The 18,932-nt window shown below is 37.3% G+C and overlaps 1 protein-coding gene across 5 annotated transcripts in view; it reads right to left on the bottom strand.

Moving 5' to 3' along the window:
• Positions 1 to 18,932, bottom strand: part of Lvrn (laeverin) — a 109,541-nt gene that overhangs the window by 48,925 nt on the left and 41,684 nt on the right. For all 5 annotated transcript variants that reach the window (XM_020171569.2, XM_074056990.1, XM_020171568.2 and 2 more), the window contains exons 7-18: positions 15,934 to 16,077; positions 15,380 to 15,445; positions 15,223 to 15,288; positions 14,316 to 14,488; positions 12,614 to 12,690; positions 12,151 to 12,290; positions 10,287 to 10,342; positions 7,699 to 7,852; positions 6,120 to 6,214; positions 4,246 to 4,353; positions 3,395 to 3,562; positions 3,084 to 3,221 (exon numbers count right to left, since the gene is read on the bottom strand). In XM_020171569.2, the coding sequence (XP_020027158.2) occupies positions 3,084 to 3,221; positions 3,395 to 3,562; positions 4,246 to 4,353; positions 6,120 to 6,214; positions 7,699 to 7,852; positions 10,287 to 10,342; positions 12,151 to 12,290; positions 12,614 to 12,690; positions 14,316 to 14,488; positions 15,223 to 15,288; positions 15,380 to 15,445; positions 15,934 to 16,077 (1,385 nt within the window). The remainder of the gene's footprint in view (positions 1 to 3,083; positions 3,222 to 3,394; positions 3,563 to 4,245; positions 4,354 to 6,119; positions 6,215 to 7,698; positions 7,853 to 10,286; positions 10,343 to 12,150; positions 12,291 to 12,613; positions 12,691 to 14,315; positions 14,489 to 15,222; positions 15,289 to 15,379; positions 15,446 to 15,933; positions 16,078 to 18,932) is intronic.

The following is an 18,932-nucleotide window of genomic DNA, read 5'->3' as shown; positions in this document are numbered from 1 at the left end:
CTAGATTTGGGAAATTTTCTGTTATAATTTTGTTGAATATATTATGCATTCTTTTTGCTTGCACCTATTCTCCTTCTTCAATGCCCATGATTCTCAAGTTTGGTCTTTTGATGGAGTCAGTGAATTCTTGCATTTTCTTTTCACAGGTCTTGAGTTGTTTAACTAATAGTTTTTCAGTTTTTCCTTTAATTGCCCTTTCATCTTCAAGTTCTGAGATTCTGTCTTCTGTTTGTTCTATTCTGGTAGACTAACCTTCCATTTTGTTTTGCAATTCTGTTTCATTCTTTTTTCTGAGGTTTTCCATATCATTGGTTACTTCCTCTTTAATATTGTCAATTTTTGCCCTTAATTCATTTATCTCTCTGTTTATGGTGATCTCTGTTTCAGTTTGGTATTTATTTAGGGTTCCTATTATTTCATTTATTTGTTTCTGTGTTTTCTCATGTTCTTTAATTTTGTTGTCTTGAAATTTCTTGAATGCCTCCTGTGCATTTTGTTTGACCATGTCTAGTAACATCTGTATGAAACTCTCATTAATTACTTGTAGGATTTCTTCTTTCAGGTTGTTCTTGTGGGCTCTTTGGGTTCCTTGGTATAGTTTATCTTTGCTTTGTTGGAGTCTAAATCTGGGTATCCGTTTTCTTTATTTCACTCTAAATCCCAAAGTAAACATGTATATCACCCAAGACACATTTGGCACTGCTGCTGGACAGCTTTTGTTCTACTGTGATGTATCCCTCACAGTAATACCTCTTCAGTCACTAGACTAAAAAAAAATAACAATAACATGCTTCTAACTGAATAGATTTCTCACTTGAAACTTAAAGGATGGGGCTGGCAGAGTTGCTCAAGTGATAGAGTGCCTGCCTGGCAAACATGAAGTCCTGAGTTCAAACTCTGGTGCCTCAAAAAAAAAAATGTTCTTAATCTGCACTGTCCAGTATAGTAGCCACCAGCCTCACTGAGCACTTCAGACAGAGCTAATGCAACTGAGGAACTGAATCTGGATTTTATTTCATTTTAATTAATGTAAATATCCACATGTTAGCTAGTGATTACCATATTGGGCCTTATATAATTTTAAATACAATGTCAACTGATCCCATGGCATCACCTGGGAAGCCACTGAAAGGTACCAATTATCCCATTTTGTTTTTAAATGCCTAGGTGGAATTAGGATCTTTATTAACCATCCAGGTGATTCTGAAGCTCTGCTAAGTTCAAAAGTTTCTGGTTTGTGCCTAGGTTCACCTGTCTGTGTGTAGATATTTCCTGGAACTGACAGGTACCACCTCACCTTGAACCACAGCAATACATAAGATCCTTATTGCTTATGAAGTGATATAAGCATACCAAGAGCTAGGCACTGTGAACTACTAAACCTGAAAAGCCACTGTGAACATGTGTCTTCCTCAGGGCCCTGCTGCAACAGAAGGAAAGGAGATGTCACAGCCTGTGGTGACTAAGGTGTGTCCTCTGGTAAATAGTGACTTTTTTTCCACTGCTGTTGATCAAACCCAGTGCCCCACTCATGCTAGGCAAGTGCTGTACCACTGAGCTACATCCCTGGCCTTTGACATACTTCTTAAAAGAGCTGTTTTCTCAATAATTCCAAAATTCTTACTAAAGAGGGTAACAGGAGATTCTGGAAGAAGAGTCAAAGACTGTGGCTGAAATGAATGACTTGAAGCAAGTTGGTCAAAGCAACAAGAAGCAGATGGAAGAATCAGATCTGCTAGAACCAGAGTGCACCTGGGGACAGAGTTTGTGAAAAGCTCCACAAATAACAACAGACAAACCATGCAATAAAGGGAAGCCTCAGACCAAAAAGGGACCTGTGAATAATTCTGAATTAAAGTTCAACTTCCATATTTCCAGTGGGAGGTAGGGCTAAGGAAGAAGGAGATTATCTTCAATGACTTTAACAAGAATAGAAGACCTAATTCACCTCTAAAGTGTGAGTGAATCCTGAAAATGTAAGGAATGTATACATTCCTCTAAAGCAATGAATCAGGAACTACAGATAATCCAAAACAGGAGAGAAGGAACATATTCTCATTGTATGGGAGTATGTGTGTACTGGTGAGCTAGAAAAATAATACAGGATCAATAAGTTTCCATCTACACATTTTCAATTTCTGATACAAAAACACCTCTATGGTGTTTAAGAAATATTTTTACAAAAGGAAAATATCCCATCATTTTGTTTCTGTAAGAGAACTGTGAATATCTGTATCCTTAAATATTTATATTCTAAGTGTATTTTTCTTTTAAAGACATTTTTTTTTAGAAAGAGTCTCACCATTTAGACCCATCTGGCTGGAACTCACTATGAGGCTAGACTGACCTCAAATTCATCATCTTTCTGCCATTTTAAATGGCCAGTGCAGGGATTATAGGTGCAGAACATCAGGCCTGGCTCAAAGAAAGAGATAAACTTATTTATAAAAAGTATCTTCTAACTTTTCAGTTGCTCCGATCTTAACTCTTGGCTACTTTGTATCTAAGTCTAAAGTATATGAGTATTTGTAGGGACACATTAATCCTGATGTTTTAAGAATGTAATATCCAGGAAGACCAGCCATCTAGGGCTCTCTGTCTGAATTTTACACAGTAATGTGTATTTTACCTAACAGAGAGGCTAGGAAAAGAGTAGATTTAATTTCAAAAGGTAAGAAAAATTAAAACCTCAGGAATCCAGAATCCAGATATATAAAGGAAATATATACAGGCCACTGTAGTAATGAACATAGTTTCTTAAAGACGTGGTGATATACTTCAAGAAATAAATGAATGAATGAGTACACTCAGGCCAAAAATACATGATTTGCTCAAATTTGTGTCTCTTAAGACAAATTTCTTGGTGGGCATGATGGGAAAACTGAGATAGATAATATCCTATGCAAATCACTTTCATACAGAGAGCCAAACCTGAGGATATGGCTTTTTGTCTCTTCCACTTTGTGGTTGAGACAAAATGCAGAGAAATCTCTTTTCTAGACAGAACTAAGGATTTTTGTGACCTCTCTAGACTATAGCTGAGCTTCTACCACAAACCAGTGACCCACATGCTTCTTTCTTACCTTGTACTCACAGCCTGCCAATTATTGACTAAAAAGTCCTTTGCGATGTAACGGCCAACTTCTGATGCTGCCACTGTTTCTATGACATTTGTTTCATTAAAAGTAGATGGAGCTGTAGTGATGGCATACTCCAGAAACCTACAAGAGGGCATTGACAGATAGGAAACAAATTTTTAAAAATCCAATAGAAGGTAAATAATTGGATTTGAAGGGTCTAAGTCAGTGATGCACAAATATGCATGTTTCAATCTCTCTCTCTCAGTATATGAATTGTATATCAGGAACTTTGAAGGCAAGTTGGCCACAATCACCTGTTAAGTATCCATGGGTCTTTACTGCAGCTAAGAGCATAAGTAAGATGAATCCTTTCATCTTCATTTGTTGTATTCATATAGAAATTTAACAAAAAGTCCCACTCTTCATCACTTCCCAAGGCAATGCCATAACACTGAATCACATTTTTAATCAGATAAGGTATTCTGAAAGGTGTAATGAAAAATAGTTATATATTTACCCAGGTTGTCATATATTTAGAAGTAGAAATCTAGAAAAAAATAGTTAAGGTCTCACACATAACATCAAAAGTAGAGATCTAGAGAGGCAATCATGGGAACTTTCATTATCATTAATATTGTGAGAAGGCATCACCGTTAGTTGAGAAACTGAGTTTTCAGAAAATTAAACTAGAATGTACAATGTGGACTGTAACACATTTCCCAAGAGTTCATCTGAAGTAGTATATCAGAAATAATGAAGCCCAAAACAACAGAATCGTAGTTTTCAGCTCTCAGTGAGACTGCAAATGAAAGGGGGAGAGGGAGGTCCTGATATGTTCACAAATATAACATTAGTAAACAACCAGAAAGAACCTCTCAAGACTTAAAACAAGTACAGCGAATTCACTATCAATGTGTATTAAGAGAACACACCAGTAATGACCCATTGTGGTTGACAATTCAGAGTACAAATTCTAATCTTGTGTTATTTTGCACGAACCTAATTTGGGCAATTGGATTTTTTTTTAAAGAAAGGATATTTGAAAAGAAATCAGGGAGAGAGATTAAGCAAGTGAAAGCAAAATGATCACTCTGAAAGTAGAGAACTCATTGGTGTGAAAAGAAAATATACTGCCAGGGGAATTACTTTATAGGATTGCCCTTACTCATTCTCAGGATGGCTCATCCATTCTCTGAAGAGCTGTCTTGACAGCTGAAGACAGTCTTCAAGACCTAACCAACATGCAGCTCCAAAAAGTTTTTCCAGTGATATTCTTGCAGGAAAAGCCAAAGAAAAGCAGATCAGTTTTCTGTTCTCAAGAATGTGAATTTCATAAAAGGAAGAGTAGATTAAAACATCCTGCCAATAACAACAGGTTTATTTTTAAAAATGGCTTTTGTGATAACATACATATTTAAGATCCAGAAAACATTCACAGAGAGGCTCTCAGGCACCAAAGACCTCCTAAGACTAGTATTTTTTGAAAGTTAGAAATAAGTTACTGCCATCCTTCATTTCCTTCAAACACACATGGATGTACCACTCCACATCTGTTGTCAATTTACTTTTCCTCCCTCTTACAATAATTGCCTTATGGATTTAAAAAAAGCCTTTGGAGTATCTGATTTAATACACTTCAAATTCTTCCTCTATACAGGATAAAGAAAGAAATAGTTTATTTATCCCCTTGTACAGTTTGCTTTCTCTTGCTTAGATGTCTGTTTCTTTCCCTATTCCTCCTGGCTATTATACACATGTCCAGGAAAATAACAGAGGGGTTGGTTTTGTTGATTTGTTTTTATAACTGAGGAGTACATATTATAGTTCAAAACATAAGAAGTTCAAAGAAAAAAAACCCACAGTAAAGAACAACAGTGAATTCGGGCAGAATTCACCCTTGTAGGGTATCTTACTACGTTCTCCAAGATTGAAGTCTGGATAAAGGAAGCCAAACTGGTCACAAGTTTCCAGAAAATGCAAAAGCCAAATTTCTGTTACTCCACCCTCCAGTTTCAATCCAGCCTCGCCTGACATTCTGATAAGCAGATGTGGAATGTTCAAGGGTGGAAGTCCTCTGAGAGACTGTTCTGGACTTTCATTTCCATACTTATAACCTCTTCCTACTGATCCCAATCCCAACCTGGCTGCAACAAGATGGAATTCTGCGGAAATGCAGCCACTCCCCAAGATCTCAAATTGAAGAACTGGCCCCAGAATGCTACACAAGCATCACTCCAACTTAGGAGAGCCAAGAAAATGTGTGATTAACATATGTGTTGCCTGGGTCAGCACAGTGTCTTCCTATTCATTCACACAACACCTACCCACTCTATCCTAGATAGTCCTCACCATCTTTCCTCTCCATTCAATTCTATGTCCTTTCAGTTACATACCCTAGCACTAAAATTTCTACCCTCTTAGAAGGGCACTATTGAGAGGAAACAATCATTTTGTATGTGTTGTATTTCTTGTTTGGCTTAATAAATTTGATATTGGTGTTGACTAGAAGTTGAGGCTAATAATACCTCTCCCTTGAAATCTTGAAGCCCAGCCTGCACAGACAGACCATCATGACCACGTACTTACTGGAAAAATCCTATGCAATACTAAAACGTGCTCATATTCAAGTAACTGATAGGTATCTCTGTCAATCTATCTCATGTTTTCATCATGATAAAATTCCTGTTAACAATAATACAGAGGGATTTTCCCAATGGTTTGCCCATGACTTTCAACTTACTGGTATGAGGTAGTTTTGCTTAACCCTTAATCCTTCACCTAGAGTAGGATTCACTTACAAGTTTCAACCAATAGCCTAAAGTTTGAGATACAGAGCTACAAGTTTCTACTGTACACATGTGCTTTGCAGTTAATTAAGCTATTATTTCCTATGAGGATAAAGGTGGCTCCCCAGTCCCAGAGCCATGGTTCTCAAACAGTGTACAAATGCTTTTAATAAATAATAATGACTAAGATTTTATTTTACAAATATGGAAGTCCATCTGCTTTATCCAATTTTCACTGCTTAGAAATACTCACAGAGCTAAATAATTCTCTCTCAATGCGGCCATATTTTCACGAATTATAGTTGAATAAATATTCCAAACTGAACTCAGTCTCTTTAGTAGATATTTCTGTAAACCAAAAAGAAAATATACTGTTAGTTCTGGCTCACACACTGAATTTTCACTGTGTTTCTATTTAGCTTAAAAAATATTCATAGAAAAGTGACAGCTATTTCTTCAGAAATGATACTTGTTACTAACTGTATAACTGATTCTTTACTTTTCTAGGTTCAGTTCACTTATAGGCAAAATCTGGCTTGTAATAATGCCAGTGCTGCAGTGTTTTGAGAGAATTAAATAAAATAATATCTGTGAGTACACTGTCTGGCACACAGTAAGAGCAAAATAAATATTAGCTTTTACTATTATTTAGTATCTGCCCCAAAATTTCCTGCTGTTTTCAATATAGAGAAAATTGTAAAAGTAAAAAATCTTTCTACCTTAAAACTTCTATATTCAGCATGTATACCTCCAAATGAAGGAAAACTGATTTATGTCCTGAATAAATTGAAATAGTTTCTCCAACTATCAGTTGGTAGACATAAGATCATAAAAATTAATTTTTTGCTAATACATCCATCAGAACAAACTAGCTGCTATCCACTGAAGTTCTTTAAATACAAGTATTATTTTTACTTCTTTACCCAGAACTAGTTATCAGATACCATCAGTGACCCACCTCAACCCAGCCATTAAGAGCCTTCTAGTGGTCACCATTCTTAAAACTCAATTAAGTTCCCATCAATGTTTTGGGTACTACAAAAAAAAAAGGTACATCTGGAACCTGGGGTATTTGTGGTATCACCCTCAAAATACCCTAGAAATTCACGTGTAATCCCCCCCTAGTATACTTTCTGGTTTGCTTGTAACTCCTAAGTCTGAAGGAGTTGCTCTCTTTTACTTTGACACCTTTCTTTTTATTCTTATTATTAGTAGTATATATTAATCATACAGAGGGTTTCATGGTTATTCTCAGTACTTGTACAAGATGTACTTTACTGAGTCATCGTTCTTATTAGTACTATTTAAGATCTAATAATGGAACTTCTCTCTGTTCACATTCTCTCATTTAAAATGACATGTCATTTCTTCATTAATTCCAATTTTCCTCTCTAACATCAAAAGAAGCTTTAAAACCTTTCCCTTTCTTGAATGGATTTCAATGGCTTATCTTCTCAATCTGAGTGTAGCAATTAGGAACCTAGGGCTGCTAAATGATATCTGTCTGCCTACAAAAATCTCTTAGGAGATAGTTTGTAATAGATGTTATCCTTTTCCATAAGAAAAAAGTTATTTTTATCTCTACAACTTCTGGTGTCTTTGTATATACTGTCACTTTACCAAGAATGAAGACCCTTTCCTGAATTCTGTCATGGTTACCATCTAGACTTAGTCTATGGCTAAGGTATTTTCTTCTAAGAATACTCAGCTATTGCAAAGAAAATGAAAATGAATAGGTCTTTGCCTTGAGAAGTTCTGTCTCTCTGATGTCGGCTAGAATATGGAAAGAGGAAGAGAGGATTTATTTTAAAACTAACAAAGCATGAAATTACCTTTAATAATGGGTATAAATCATAGTTGTTCACATCAGAAACATGATCCCTGGTTACCAAGTTTACCAAAACTTCATGCCATACTATGATTTCATCTTCTTCAGCAAGGTACTTGGTTAAATCAAGTGCTGTTTCAATCTCAATATAATTGTTTCTGTTTGGTTTAAAAAAAACACACACACACTCAAAAAACACCTTCACCTCCTGCATGATTTGTACTCTTTCCATATGTGCTCCATTTTTTAGGCAATATTGGGGGTTTGAACTCAGGGCCTTGTGTTTGTTAGGCAGGTGTTCTACCACTTGAGCTATACACCAGCCCTGCTCTGTGTTTCAATGCCTAATTTTACTAAGGTATTTGATTTAGTGACATTAAATACAAAAGCAAGATGGTAGAGATCCCATCCTATTGATAAGATGGAACCCAAGAAATGTTGCCAGACCTTTCATTTCAATTTGGTACATTCAAGGGTCCACATTGAAAGCTGTAGAAAATCCTGGTCACATGTTAGACTGATATTGAGCAAACAATATTGTGTATTTGGTGTATGTTCTTGGAGAGTATAATTTTCAATCAATAAGTACTGATTGTAAGTCATCCTCAATCTAATGCTTTGCCAGTTTTCAGCGGGCAAACTAGATCATAGGACACTACACTTACCTACTAAGAGCATTAGTGAAGAGGTGAGATTTATGCATAAGAAACTATTAATGAAAGGTCCCAGAAAAGGAAGCAAATACCAAATATAAAGTCTCAACAAAGGAAAACACACACATGGGAAAGTCAGGGAAGGCCTCATGGAAGAGGAACTTGGGAAAAGCACTGAAGGATGGGCAGGACAGAAATGGGTAGAGAAGGCAGCACAGGATGAAGAAGATAAAGTGGGAATTAGCGTGACATGCAGTCAATGCTAACAGAGGCAGGGGTTTTGCCTGTGTGTACAGGAGACAGAAACTAATGGGTAAGGTGGTTCAAACCCTTGAATATTGGGGTGAAGCATTAAGGTTTGGTGGGAAGGTACTCTAGGTGTTTAAGTAACTGGGTTAATGTGAGGCAACTGATGACAAAAGTTATATTGCCACAGTGTTGAAGACAGAATGGAATTCAAATGGTAAAGGTGACAGGCTAATATAATAGGTCAGAAAAAAATATGATGAACACTTGGCTTAGCATGAGGGCAGTGAAAGTACTAAGGTGAGAAATGAAAAGACCTTGCCAAGAATGAACAGGTAAGATATGAATGGCTGAGCATGAAAGAGAGAGAGAGGAAAGGAGGGAAGGAATCAAGGATATCTCTGAAGTTTCAAGTTTGGGTAATAAAATGAGTATCATCTCAACACACACACCTAGAGAAAATGATAGCAAAACCAAGCACATAAGGGAGGGGTGAGGATAGGTAAGACACCTAAAAAACTAGCTAGCATTTGTTGCCCTTAACGCAGAGAAACTAAAGCAGATACCTTAAAAGCAACTGAGGCCAATAGGAAAAGGGAAACAGGAACTAGAGAAAAGGTTAGATCAAAAGGAATTAGCCTAGAAGGTAACACACACGCACAGGAAATTAATGTGAGTCAACTCCCTATATAGCTATCCTTATCTCAAGCAGCAAAAACCCTTGTCCCTTCCTGTTATTGCTTATACTCTCTCTTCAACAAAATTAGAGACAAGGGCAAAATAGTTTCTGCTGGGTATTGGGGGGGAGAGGGAGGGGGTGGAGTGGGTGGTAAGGGAGAGGGTGGGGGCAGGGGGGAGAAATGAACCAAGCCTTGTATGCACATATGAATAATAAAAGAAAAAGGGGAAAAAATATAATTCAGTGTTCAAGGTAATGAACTTGGATAACTAATGAACATTTTATATCTGGAATGCTGTCTGTGTACATGCTAAAATGCTTGCTGAAATCCTAAGAATGCATGAACTAGCCAAAGAAAAGTCAGAAGAAACTGCCATAACCATTACTGGCCTTCAGGATGTTCACAGCAATAAGAAGTGAAATTAGATACATGAGGAAAATCAGGTGTGCATGTAAGAGTTTCCAGGAGGATGTGGTCAACAGCATCAAAGTCATAGTGACCTTGGAGAGGAGATTCAACAAAGTACTGAAAAGGGAATTTGCTACAGGTCATAGGGGGAAAATCAGTAAAGACACAACAAATATTCGAGAACAAGGACAGGCCAAAGAGACAACGAATAGATCATTTATTATATATAATTTTATTGTCTAAAAATTTAAATCATAAACATGTAATAATTGACTGAGTTAAATACCTATAAGTATAGCTTACACTGAGTAAATTTATTATACGTGAAATCAATAATTATGCAATGTATTAAAATATAAACCAGATCTCATTAAAATTAGAGCTATGGCCATCACCCTTGAGAACTTCAAAATCTCAACTGATAGACTATTTCTTCCAACTGTTTATGCTGTAAAATTCTACTATGACCTGAGAATTGGACCCTAATCTTAATCAGTTACAGGCTGTGTTTATTAAAGAAGCATATTTGCAGTGATGGAGCTGGTATTTTTGTACAGTTCTCAAGGTATTCACCCTAAAACCATGAGAGAAGACAACACACTCACTTAGACAAGGAAAAGGCATCATCCAGCAACTGCAGCCTGTGCATGACAGGAATAGCCTGCAGAATGAGAGCCAAACATGTACAGAAAAAGATGAGGACATTTTTAGCAAAACAATCTTCAAAACAACAACTTAAATATCTCGAGTGTAGAGAAATAGTAACTACTAAGGATATTCCCCATAATTTTTTCATTTTACATCTGCTTTTGATAAAAGATCCCTCTAGATACGCTTAAATAAGGCAGAGTTTTACCAAAATACTCCCTAAAACACGCCATGTTAAAAAATAAAACAAGCAACTGAATTTCAATGGCTTCTCAAAACAGAAAGCATACATTGAGTTCTATATGATATTCAAATTATTTTCAAGGGAGCTGTGGACCTAGGAAATTTTAAGTAAACACTAGTTAGCACTATTTTAGTAATATCTAGGAATTCTTTTAAATGGTATCTGCTCTCTCAAGACCTTACTAATGCGACATTAACAACCATTAGAACACTTAACATCCATGGAAAAGCAGGGCCCACTTGTCAGCCTAACAGAAGGCATCTGTTAAAACCCTGGGCATTCCTAGACCACAGAACTTAGACCTCAAGTTCAGGTCCAAGGGTGCCCAAAGCCTCCAACACCACCCTTCGATAGCTCTCAACACTTTGATGTATTCAATTCTAGAAAACATCTTCCTAACAGTCCTCTGAGCACCTTGAGCAAGCCAAGCTTGGTAGTAATCTTGTTTCTTTATTGGAAGTAACACCACTTAGCTTTTTGGTCTTTTACAACCACTATGCAGATAAGGAAATTAAGGTGCTGGTCAAATGAGAGGCTGAAGGTCACATTTCTGGTAAATGATGAACAAACATACAAACATAAGTCTATCTGACCGAGCACCCAAACTCTGTGCCAATATGCTATGTTGCCACTGTGTTTCTCAGAGAACCTTCCAATAGAGACACTGAAGATACCTTTTTATTCGACACTCCAGATTCTTGAATGAAGTCTAAGTGAACCACCCAACGGTTTACGGCAAGTCACAGCAGAGTCACTGTCTATACCCATAGGCCAGTGTCTACCTCTACTAAGAGAGATTTAGTTGCATTCAACCAATTAAAGTCACATTAATTTGAGCTGGTCAACATTTTAATAAAGTGTATTAGACTGTTAGTGGTGCTTTTTGAATTGAATTCTCTCCAGTGTGGGAGAGGAGGAATATGGTTTTTAGAAGTCAATATTTCTAGCATGTACTAAGTGTCTACTATTGACTTAGAAATTTCAAGTGTATTTTACTTGCATCATTTCTAATCCTAATGATGGGTATAATATGCTAATATCCCCATTTTAAAGTGAAGAAATGGATCCAGAAAATTTAAGTGACTTGCAAAGATCACAACATTAATGATCAATAGGAAAATGTATTCTGATTCTTATCTGGAGAGGTAAAATTATTTGGAAAAGCAAGAGGAATGTTCAAAAATATAACATGCTCAACCAAAATCACCCCTTTCTAAGAAGAAGAAAAAAACCTCTCCACTATGGATGAGTGATAGGAACAGGAATGAAATTTGTTCTAATCAGAAAATTCATCTTCTAAAGGACTAGAGAAGCCATGTGTGATGGTGCATGTCTGTAATGCCAGCTACTGGAGAAGCTGACGCAGAGGCAAGAGGATGGTCAGCCAGGGAAAGTCAACGAGACCCTATCTCAAAACCAAAATATAAAACAAAAAGGCCAGGGGTGTGGCTCAAGTGGTAGATCTCTTGTGCATGAGACCTGGGTTCAATGGAAGGGAGGGAGGAAGGGAGGGGAGGAGGGAGGAAGGGAAAAAGAAAAAAGATAAGAGTGCATTAAAGCATCACAAACAACCTTACCTTTGGGTCCCTCTGAAGTTGTTGACTTAATTTCATCCAGCCTAATTTATCATAATTAACTCTATAATATCCACTCATATTCAAATTTAAAATCACCCAGTCGTTGTCAGAATCTGAAAGCTGCATTTCAGGGAACACTTCTACAAAAAAATATATACCAACAGTTTGAAATGGTACATTTTTAAAGAATTTCAATACATTTTTATACAATACACTCTAAATCTTTAACAATAAACTTAAAACAATAAATCAGGGAATTTCTAAATCATATATTGGTCTTACCATATAGTTATATTTTTCACATATAATGACTTTTCACTTAAAACTTCTTGAAAGTTCTATGTTCAACACAAATGTTATATGCTCATTGTAAATGAAGTGAGTGTTCAAAAGCTAGTTTAACATTTTATTCTCCTTGATAGATGGTTATTTGTGAATGTTTTTTCAGAATTTTTTTACTTACTCTTACTTTTATCTAGCCATACTAAAGATTGTGTAATTCCATTTTTCATCCAAAGGATAGGGACAATCCATGTGCTACTTTTTGGAAGAAAAGAAAACAGTTAGCTAATTTTCACACATAAGAATATATACTCAGAACCAACATCAAAGAGATGATATAATAGAGACAGCACTCAAATTCTTTGACCATTCTCTCTGGATATGCCAGTCTTTGCTTTTAGGAGTAAAGCTGAGGTTTTGGGTTTTTTTTTTTTTTGTGAGTGTGTGTGTGTGGTTTTTTTTTTTTTTTGGTTGTTTTTAAAAAATTTTGCTTTGGATCTTTTTTCACTCTTCTCTCTCATTGAGTCTCATGGATTTACTTCTTATAACATAGGTACTAAGAGTGTCTTGTATCTAAAACTTTGAAAGTCCATTTATTTTAAATGATAGTACCTGATCTTATTCAAGGGTGTTTAAATGATGCAGACAGTTTCAGATCTAGAGAGGGAAGGGATAATTTAAGAAGAAAAAGCTTGAGAAACATTTCAAAATACTTTTCAGCCTTAAAGCTTTTTCCCATATGAAATGTGTTCTATAGGAATTGGCTGGGACATATGTATTTATTGAATGCCTACATTTTCCCCACATTGGTGAACATGACTTGGATGAGGCAGCCGATCTTAGGGAGGACATCAGCCATCTGAAGAGATGTGTGACTTGGCACTTGGGCAATTATTAGTGATCTTGCTCAAATTCTCACATGCCTAGTTTCTCAGACTTTCAACAGTGGGTCAGTGTTTTTCTGCACGGCTAAGGCTCCTCCCTCTTAGAACAGTACAGTGAGAGAGAGCCTTCAGGGCTCCTGTTTCTCTCCCCTGGGGTTTTGCAGAATGCATAGAACCACCTGAAAATAGTGGAGATGATGTTTGAAAATGAACCACTCATTCATGCTGCCACCCACTGCAGTGAAATGTGAGGGTCAGAACTATCAAAAAAAGCCAGAAGTTAACAAACCAAGTAAGAAGGGGGAGAGGAGGAGAAAGTGATGAATGCTGACTACTATTCATCACTTCAGTTTTATAATAATTTCCCCAAGATACATGCTGTCAGATTTATTTTATGGATAAGGCAACTGGAACTTAGAGAATTTACAAAAGTCCTACCTAAAGTTTGGATCTGGGTGAATTTGGGCCCAGGTCTAACTGCATCTAGAGGCCATAATTTTAACGTTGTGGATATGGCTTTGAACATACACACCACACACACACACAATGTGTACACGTATACACAGAGCTATTCCTCTAAAGACTGATAACTGAGTTACCATTCAATTCTGTTTCTAGAAAGAGGGTTCTTTGTAACAGGACACCCTTTTTTCTAAGTAACAAGTGGCCACCTGTGACACTGTCTTAATGCCTGTCACCCAGAATCCCCAGTAATTCATTAGCTCTGTCTGATGGACAATGAGGAATGCATAACACCCCAAAGCTATAGTCACTGATGTGGTTCCAAGTCCAGGCCAGGGGCATGTTTTAAATCCCTAATTGTAGATTTTGCAACTCGCTCAGGACTGGGGGCTCTGCCTCACCCTAGCACACAGTGATACTTTGCATGGAGTCACCTTGCAGAAGGGTCTGTGCCTTCCTTCCTCACGCTGGCTAGTTTCCATTCCATCAGAGCTCAACCTCAAGAAGGTGAAGACAAAGAGAAGCAGAGTTACCTACTTGTGGGTTAGAAGAGTCTGATTTTCATTCTTTTCCAGATAAAATGGCTCCTGTTTCATGATGCCAGTGGACACGTTTAAAGTGATGACTGGAAAGCCACTCTGGTATGTCCAACTGTCCATTATGCTTTTTACTGATGCTGGCAAGAGAATTTCACTCTGGTCATCTATGGCCTGTTTTATTTTTTTTTAAAAAATCATCACAAAAGCAAATATGGTTTATCAGCAAAACTTTATGAAGTAGCAATCTCCAAAAAAAGCTAAATCACCATTCTACTCTACATTGACATCCTCAATCTCAGTGGTTGACATTCTAATGGGCCAAATTCAGAACTGCTTATGTCTACCCAGTTTTCTTTCAGTATCTGAGGAGAATTCGTTCCAGGACCCCCATGGGTACTACAATCCATGGGTTCTCATGACCATTACAGCATTTGTCTATAACCTATGTGCACCGTCCTGTACACTGTAAATCATCTCTTGGTTACTTATAATTTCTATTATGCTGTAAATTTAGGAGTGACAATATTGTACTATTAGGAACGATGACAAAAAAAAGTCTGTGTAGGTTTGGTACAAATGTGACACTTTCCTAATATTGTGCCCCTGGGGTTGGCTGAATACACAGATATGGAACCACAGAGACAGAGGGCTGACTATCTAGGAGTGGTCCCTTAGTTTATGCATTCATCCAGTCACTAAGCACATATGTATGGATCTATTCATGCCAGGCTCTGTTCTAGACATGGGAAGAGATCAAAAGCCAAAGACACAATCACTAACCTAAAGGAGTGTCACGAACAAGGCAAAATCATTTTCCCATGGAGCTGTCATTCACCCCATGCCCTCCCAATCTTATATCAGACAAAAATGCTCAGCAAGAAAATGTCCAAAAGCAGAACTATTACCATTTGAAAATGCCTCCACAGGTCATCTTGCTCAGCATTTGAGTATGAAAATGCTTCCAAATACGACTGTAAAAGTAGAGAAGTTAAATTTTAAAAAAATAGCATGGCATAGCAATTTACATCTGCTGTCATCCAGGTAGCCATCTTGTAAACTCACCTTAAGTGCACTGATAAACAAACGCTCATTCAGGAAACTAGACAGCATCCGGGCCATAGAGGCTCCCTAGGACATAAGAAGCCGTTTATTATCTGAATAAATTCGACATCTACACACTGACCTAAGTCCATTTTTAGAAGTAATATCCAGGGCTCTGTTCCTAATGCATTTTGCACTTTAATTGAATATCTGAATTATCCCCAAATATACTAATAAGATAGTGTATTATCACTAAATTATAGATAAAATGTCATACATAAAAAGTTGGGTACATAGAAATTTTTTTAATGAGATATTTACATGCCAGAATAAATTTCTACCAAACAGAAGTATTCGCCTTTAACATAACAAGTTGTGTAAGTATTTTTACCCAGCATTTAATGGGCTTAACATTTGTTAAGTGAGAACTTAACCACATTTTTGTAACCAGTTTAGCAATAAAACTAGTTTATTCATATCAAAAGTTTTAAGTTACATATTAATCCATAACCCTGCAATCCATTTTGTGGCTCTTTCTGCAAAGTACAGACAAAAGGAAACATAATTGCTCTTACCTTGTGATATGTAAATAAATCAAAAAGGTTCATTATTTCACTTGTTTCTGTGAAATTTTCCACTTTCAGGGACACAGCTCTAGACACCAGGGCATGATCTTCTCTGAAGACACCATATAAAAAGTTAGAATAAAAGATCTCATTCTATAAAGGAAAAGATTGAGTCACATTAACTTCTGAGGTGTCACGAAAACACAAAATTCAGTAGTCCTAAAATAATTTTCAAAATTTATGTGGAAGAGAGGAAAACATTAATTGAGAAGCATCTGTGAGTTGTAATTTGCCCCCTAAAAGTCAGAATTCCTGACTAATAAAACCATAGGATATTTTCCTCCCCATTTGCCTCTCTTTAATTTCAATTTTTTTAAAAAAAAATTATAAAAGTTAATGTGATTATTAAGAGCCAGTACACTTCCCTTAAGTGGTCTATGACCATCAGACTGCATCTTCCAGAGAACAACTTCACTACATGGTTTTCATCCTCTAGAATTTTGATGGTAACTGAATCAGTGATTCCTGAAAATGAATCAGTATCTTCTACATGCACATTTACAAAGCAAACACTACGCTAGAATTTACAAATCCACCATAGTACACGATCAGAAAGAAATCCACGGACTGGATGTGTTTCTGACTCATGCATTATAAGAATATAATTTATTACACTTTAATGACAACCACTGAACCCTCCAACAGACAAGTCTCTCTCAGACACACAACAAGGGCAATTTCTCCCTGATGTAAAGCTAGAAAAAAAAATCAATTTATAGGCAAAGAAGGGGCTTAGGATGAAGACAGGTGGAGAAGCTGTATGAACAGTTTGTTCATGCCCTAGAAAGCTGGGCAAACTCTGGATGATCCATATAAAGCCTTGAGTCCCCAGTGACTGTCTTTGGGGTCCACAAGTTGAATGTCTTACTGCTCCACATCCTGCTCTCCTTCCCTTGCCAGTGTTCCAATCAACCCTTCTATTAGCGCCTTCAGTTTTGATTAGTAAAACCGTTGATTGGGCTCTTATCAAACTGTGCTCTTCCCAAAATGTGAAAGCCTGTAACATGGAGCAATGTGTCTCAAACTTTCTTGTTGTTTTCTGTGATGCAGTCTCACTATGTAGCCCAGGATGGCCTCCATCTTCTGATTTGCTGCCTCAGTCTGCAGAGTCGCTGGGATTAACAGGCACGAGTCCCTGAGTCTTTAAGTGTCTGAAACTTTAATGTAAGTAAGGACCACCTCGGGATTTTGACAAAACCATGTTCTAATTTAGTTGGTCTAGGCTGGAGCCTGTATTTCCAATAAACTTTCAAATTCAAGAGTCACACTCTGAGTAGCAAGAATTTACAGGAAGCATCTGCACAGGTCTGAACCTTCTCATCAAGAACAGGTTTTATTTAACACTCAAGCACTCTTACAAGCGTCTCACTTTTGACCTGTGTCACATAGACACAATTAGAAAATAAAAAACACCCATAATCTCACACCCTAAGAGAACCAGCACTACGATGTTAATATAATTCTAATTTTTTTCCTGTGTTTATTTATTCCTGTAGTTGTAAAACCTTTTCACCTACTACTTCAGTTACTACTGCAAACCTCCTCTTCATAACCATCCCTTGCCAGGGCTGCTGCATCAGAAATGAAATTCAAAGGAAAGAAGCCAAAACTTGAGTGATTACCACAGGGTGGTCAAGTCACGGGTGATTTTTCTTTTCAAAAGTACAGCAAATAAAACATCTGCCCCAAAGCAACACATTAACATAAACAAGTACATAGCTCTCAGGTCAGTGGCCACACTTGACTGCAGCACTTCAGTTGTTTTTAGCTTTTTGTTATTATGAGCAGTTGGGTTTTTTGGTTGGTTTTTCTTCTTCTTTGATGCTACTGTTTTGATTGAAACAGGGCCTTGTGTGTTATGCACTTCAGCCTAACAACTCCACCCTTTTTGTTTGTATTGTATTTTAAGAGATAGAATAGCTGGGATTACAAGTGTGCATCACCATACCTGACTTCTCATCAGTTTTAATGAATGATTTTGTACTACATATCACCTTGTCCCTATTTTGTGGCGTTTTCCTCTGTCAGAATCAATTGTCTGTCTCTCTCGCCTGCCTGACATATGGTTTTACATAATCTTTAAGGAAAATGTGATGAGTGAGATAAAACGCCTTTTCTTCAACAGCTTGGAAGATTTTCTACTCTGAGTCTCCCACCAAGTGAGCTGTCTCCAGTCTGTTCTGTTCTATAGTGCTGAGGGAAACACAACATGGAAACATATTCAGCTTCTGGGTGCAATGATTAGGCAAAACAAATGTGTACACTCACCGCTACTTCAGCCTGCAAGCTGTGATACCCCAGAGAAGACATTTCTACAGAAAACCTATCCCTATCTTTAGAAAGATGGCCCATTTGTTGTAACTTGAACAGAATACTGAGGTTAACAGCACAGGCATTGGAGTTGAACTGCCTGGGTTTAAATTCTATCTCAGCCTTTTAGGAATTATATGACTCATAAAAGTCAGCTAACTTTATTCTGAAACTCAGTTTTACCATCTGAAAATGGGAAAACACTTTGTCCCCACTGGACCAAATTCACTTATAACATAAAGTTCTTAGTATGATCCCCAGAAAACAGAGTGTGCTCAACATGAGCTCCTTATGCTGAGTCCTCCTCCTCGTTATTTCTTCAGAGTAGCTTGGGGTTGAATGAGATAGCGTGCATAACACTACACACACACGCTTAGCTAACGGGACTTTTCCTAACAGAGCATAGCAAGTGCTCTAATCTGTTGACTGGCACAGGAAGCCCATTTAAGGTCAAAGGTGTTCAGCTGGGTGCCTCAGCATATGACTCCGGCAAAGACAAAGACAGAGTGAGGGGCTGGGATGTGGCTCATAAAGCCACAGTGAGGCCTGGGTAGCTGCAGGGCCTTCATAAGTCTATTTCTTCCTTGGACGAGGGAGGAGACGAAAAACAGAAAAGTCACTGAGTGACACCACCAGAG

Source organism: Castor canadensis, chromosome 16 (assembly GCF_047511655.1).
Source record: "Castor canadensis chromosome 16, mCasCan1.hap1v2, whole genome shotgun sequence".
Classification (NCBI taxonomy): Eukaryota; Metazoa; Chordata; class Mammalia; order Rodentia; family Castoridae; genus Castor; species Castor canadensis.
The sequence above is the reverse complement of the archived record's forward strand: the minus strand, read 5'-3'. Positions and strand labels throughout refer to the sequence as shown.